Here is a 2721-nt window from a genome sequence, read left to right on the forward strand (position 1 = left end):
ACGGCTGTTCAAAAAAGAGAACGACGTGATTACGAAACCGAAACCGGCACAAAGATATTGAGGCCCCCTTTAGTTTTCAAAAAAAATTCTACAATATCTGTCAGATCAAATCTTCCGATACATGCATGAAGTATTAAATTCAATTGAAAAAAAAACTAATTATACAGTATAATTGTTTTATACTAGATGAATTTTTTAAACCTAATTAGTCTATAATTGGACAATAATTGTCAAATAACAACGAAATGTGCTACAATATAAAAATTCAAACTTTTTCGCGAACTAAACACAACCTCAAGGTTTGTAGGTTATTGGCTCTTTGTAATTTTTTCCTCATTTAAACAACAGTGTGAGGCAAAAAGGAATGAAAAGATGATAGCAGTAGTATAAAGAGTGCAAGTAGTAAAAATGACAAAATAATTATCCTTCTGAACAGAAGTAAAAGGCAAACGTACATCATGACAACTTGACAAACATCATTCTAAAGCAAAAGATGACAGGATGGTCTCCAAACAGTTAACACTGGGCCTACTAACCTTGGATGTTGTAGGACCAATAGATCACCCAAAAAATGGACTTCCATTGTTGGTACTCACTTTACCATAGATGGTACTATGTGCACATCAATTTGGATTATTCCCAATTGAATGCCAAGTGCTGCATGCATTATCAGCACTCAATCACATGGCCTCATGCCCTTGTCAAAGTGTAGCCTTCAACCAAAATGCTTGATCAGGGAGCTCCTCCATCATGGAATCTTCTGGCCATTGCCCTGATGCAATGCCACGCAAGAGCTTGGTATGTAGATCAAAATGGTGGTCTCCAGCTGCCAAAGTTGTCACCTGGCAACTGGTAGCCAGCCGCGTTCCCTCCAAGATCGTACAGTGACATGCCATGGCCTATGCCGCCGCCGCCAGCATCCCCTCCGGTCACCCCTGACGACTGCGACGCCTCCTGTTGCTGCGGTTGTGCTCCGGCCAGCTCTGCTTCACCTTGGGGCTCTGGGGCCGCGGCTGTTGCCGCGGCCGCCTCTTCCTCGCCCTCCAGCGGCAGCCGCTCGTAGACGGCATTGGCGAACGAAGCGGCCATGAGGACCACGGGCCCGGCAGCGATGAGCTGGCCGACGACGTTCCCACCCACGACCTGTCCCTGGCCGCCGGCTAGGTACACGCTGAGGCTGCTGGCCCCGGGGGGCGCGGGCGGCGGCAGCACGGTACCCGTGAGGGACAGGATCTCGAACTGCCCGCGCAGGGTGGCGACGAGGCTGCCCGGGGGCTCGGCGCCTGGCTGGCGGAGCGCGACGTTGGAGACGGAGCCGCCGCCGCTGAGCACGCAGACCCCTCGGCCGCGGCGGCGCGCGTACTCGGAGACGCACTCGACGACGTCGGCGCCGGCGGCGACCTCGAGGACGTGGGAGTGGAGCGCGTTGGGGCTGTCCCGCGTGATGATGATGGGCGGCTTGGGCTTGTTCTTGGACCCCGGCGGCCGCCCGCGCGGCTTCCTTGTCGGCCCACCGGACCCGCCGCCGCCCTCCGGCGACACCAGGGCCGACGGCGAGGGCAGATCCCCGCCGGGATCGACGTTGCCGGCCGGGCTCTTATCGGGCGACGGCGCGGAGCCCTCCATCTTGACGTGGGAGGAGGGGGAGAGCGGCGACTGCTGCTGCTGCTGCAGCTGCCGCTGCTGCGCGCGGAGGAGGTCCAGGTAGTGCGACGCAGCCCCAGCCTCGCCGCCGCCGCCGCCGGGATCCATGACGCCCTCACCGCCGCGCTCCCACCACTTGCTCGCCGCCAGCTTCTTGATCTCGCAGGTGCCCGCTCCCAAGATCGTTTCTTGGCCTATCTGCTTGACCGATCCGCCATAGACGTCGGACAAGAATTAAGCTCCAATCGAGAACCAAACATTTGCATATTCCAAGCAGATTCCAAGCAGGGAAAAGGGAGGCGATACCGAAATCTAGCGGTGACAAACCAATGGCATCTAAATGAATCTAGAGAGGAGAGAGAGGGGGAAGGAGGGTACCTTTGGGCTTTGGCGAGTGCTCCTCTACCACTACCAGTAGCTAGCAGCAGGAGTGTGGGGGCGCTGAGTTCTAGAGGTCAGAGCGCACGCGCGCATCATGCATCTCTCCCTAGTCCTCGAACCAAATCTTGGCCGGCGCGGCGCGGCGCGTCGCGGCGCCGCCCAAGCAAAAAGCTCTTGGGGACGGTCAAGAACTCAAAGATTCTGCAGGAAGGAAGGCAGCAAGAAAGATGCGGTAGGTGGGCTCTAGGCCTCTAGCTGGGAGCCTGGGGCCAGCGCTGGTGAAAGGCGAAGAGGAGGAAGGGGCGGAGCGCTGGCCGACGGGGAATCGCAGGGGGTAACTGAAGGAGCCCTGACCGGTTTGCAAATTACTCTTCCCTCCCTGAATTCCGGTCACAGATTTTGGCGTTTTGGCGAGGATACGGGGAATACCTCTTCTCTTAAAAAAAACGGGGGTCCATGCCTATTTGGAACCCAAAATTTTCAAAAGAGTAAAGGATAGCAGCAGTTTTTAAACTAATTCTGGTATGTCATCTAGATCCTTAAAATTATAAAAAATATTTTCAGATCTCTGAATTTGTTTCAAGATATCACATAGGTTTCCAATATCTCAAAACGTATTTTTAATCCATAAACTTGTCCCACCGTGTTATGCAAGTCCCTAAACTCTAAAGATATTATTTTTAAGTAAATATAAAT

At 53.6% G+C, this 2721-nt stretch overlaps 1 protein-coding gene across 1 annotated transcript; it reads right to left on the reverse strand.

Annotated features, from left to right (window-relative positions):
- Positions 1-362: 362 nt before the first annotated feature.
- LOC120703244 (AT-hook motif nuclear-localized protein 25-like) lies at positions 363-2337 on the reverse strand. Its single transcript, XM_039987271.1, has 2 exons — positions 2023-2337; positions 363-1842 (listed from the first exon to the last, which is right to left on the reverse strand). The coding sequence occupies exon 2, from the start codon at positions 1750-1752 to the stop codon at positions 808-810; it is 945 nt and encodes a 314-aa protein (XP_039843205.1). The 5' UTR covers positions 1753-1842; positions 2023-2337; the 3' UTR covers positions 363-807.
- Positions 2338-2721: the final 384 nt, after the last annotated feature.

This window comes from Panicum virgatum, chromosome 4K (genome assembly GCF_016808335.1).
Source record: "Panicum virgatum strain AP13 chromosome 4K, P.virgatum_v5, whole genome shotgun sequence".
Lineage (NCBI taxonomy): Eukaryota > Viridiplantae > Streptophyta > Magnoliopsida > Poales > Poaceae > Panicum > Panicum virgatum.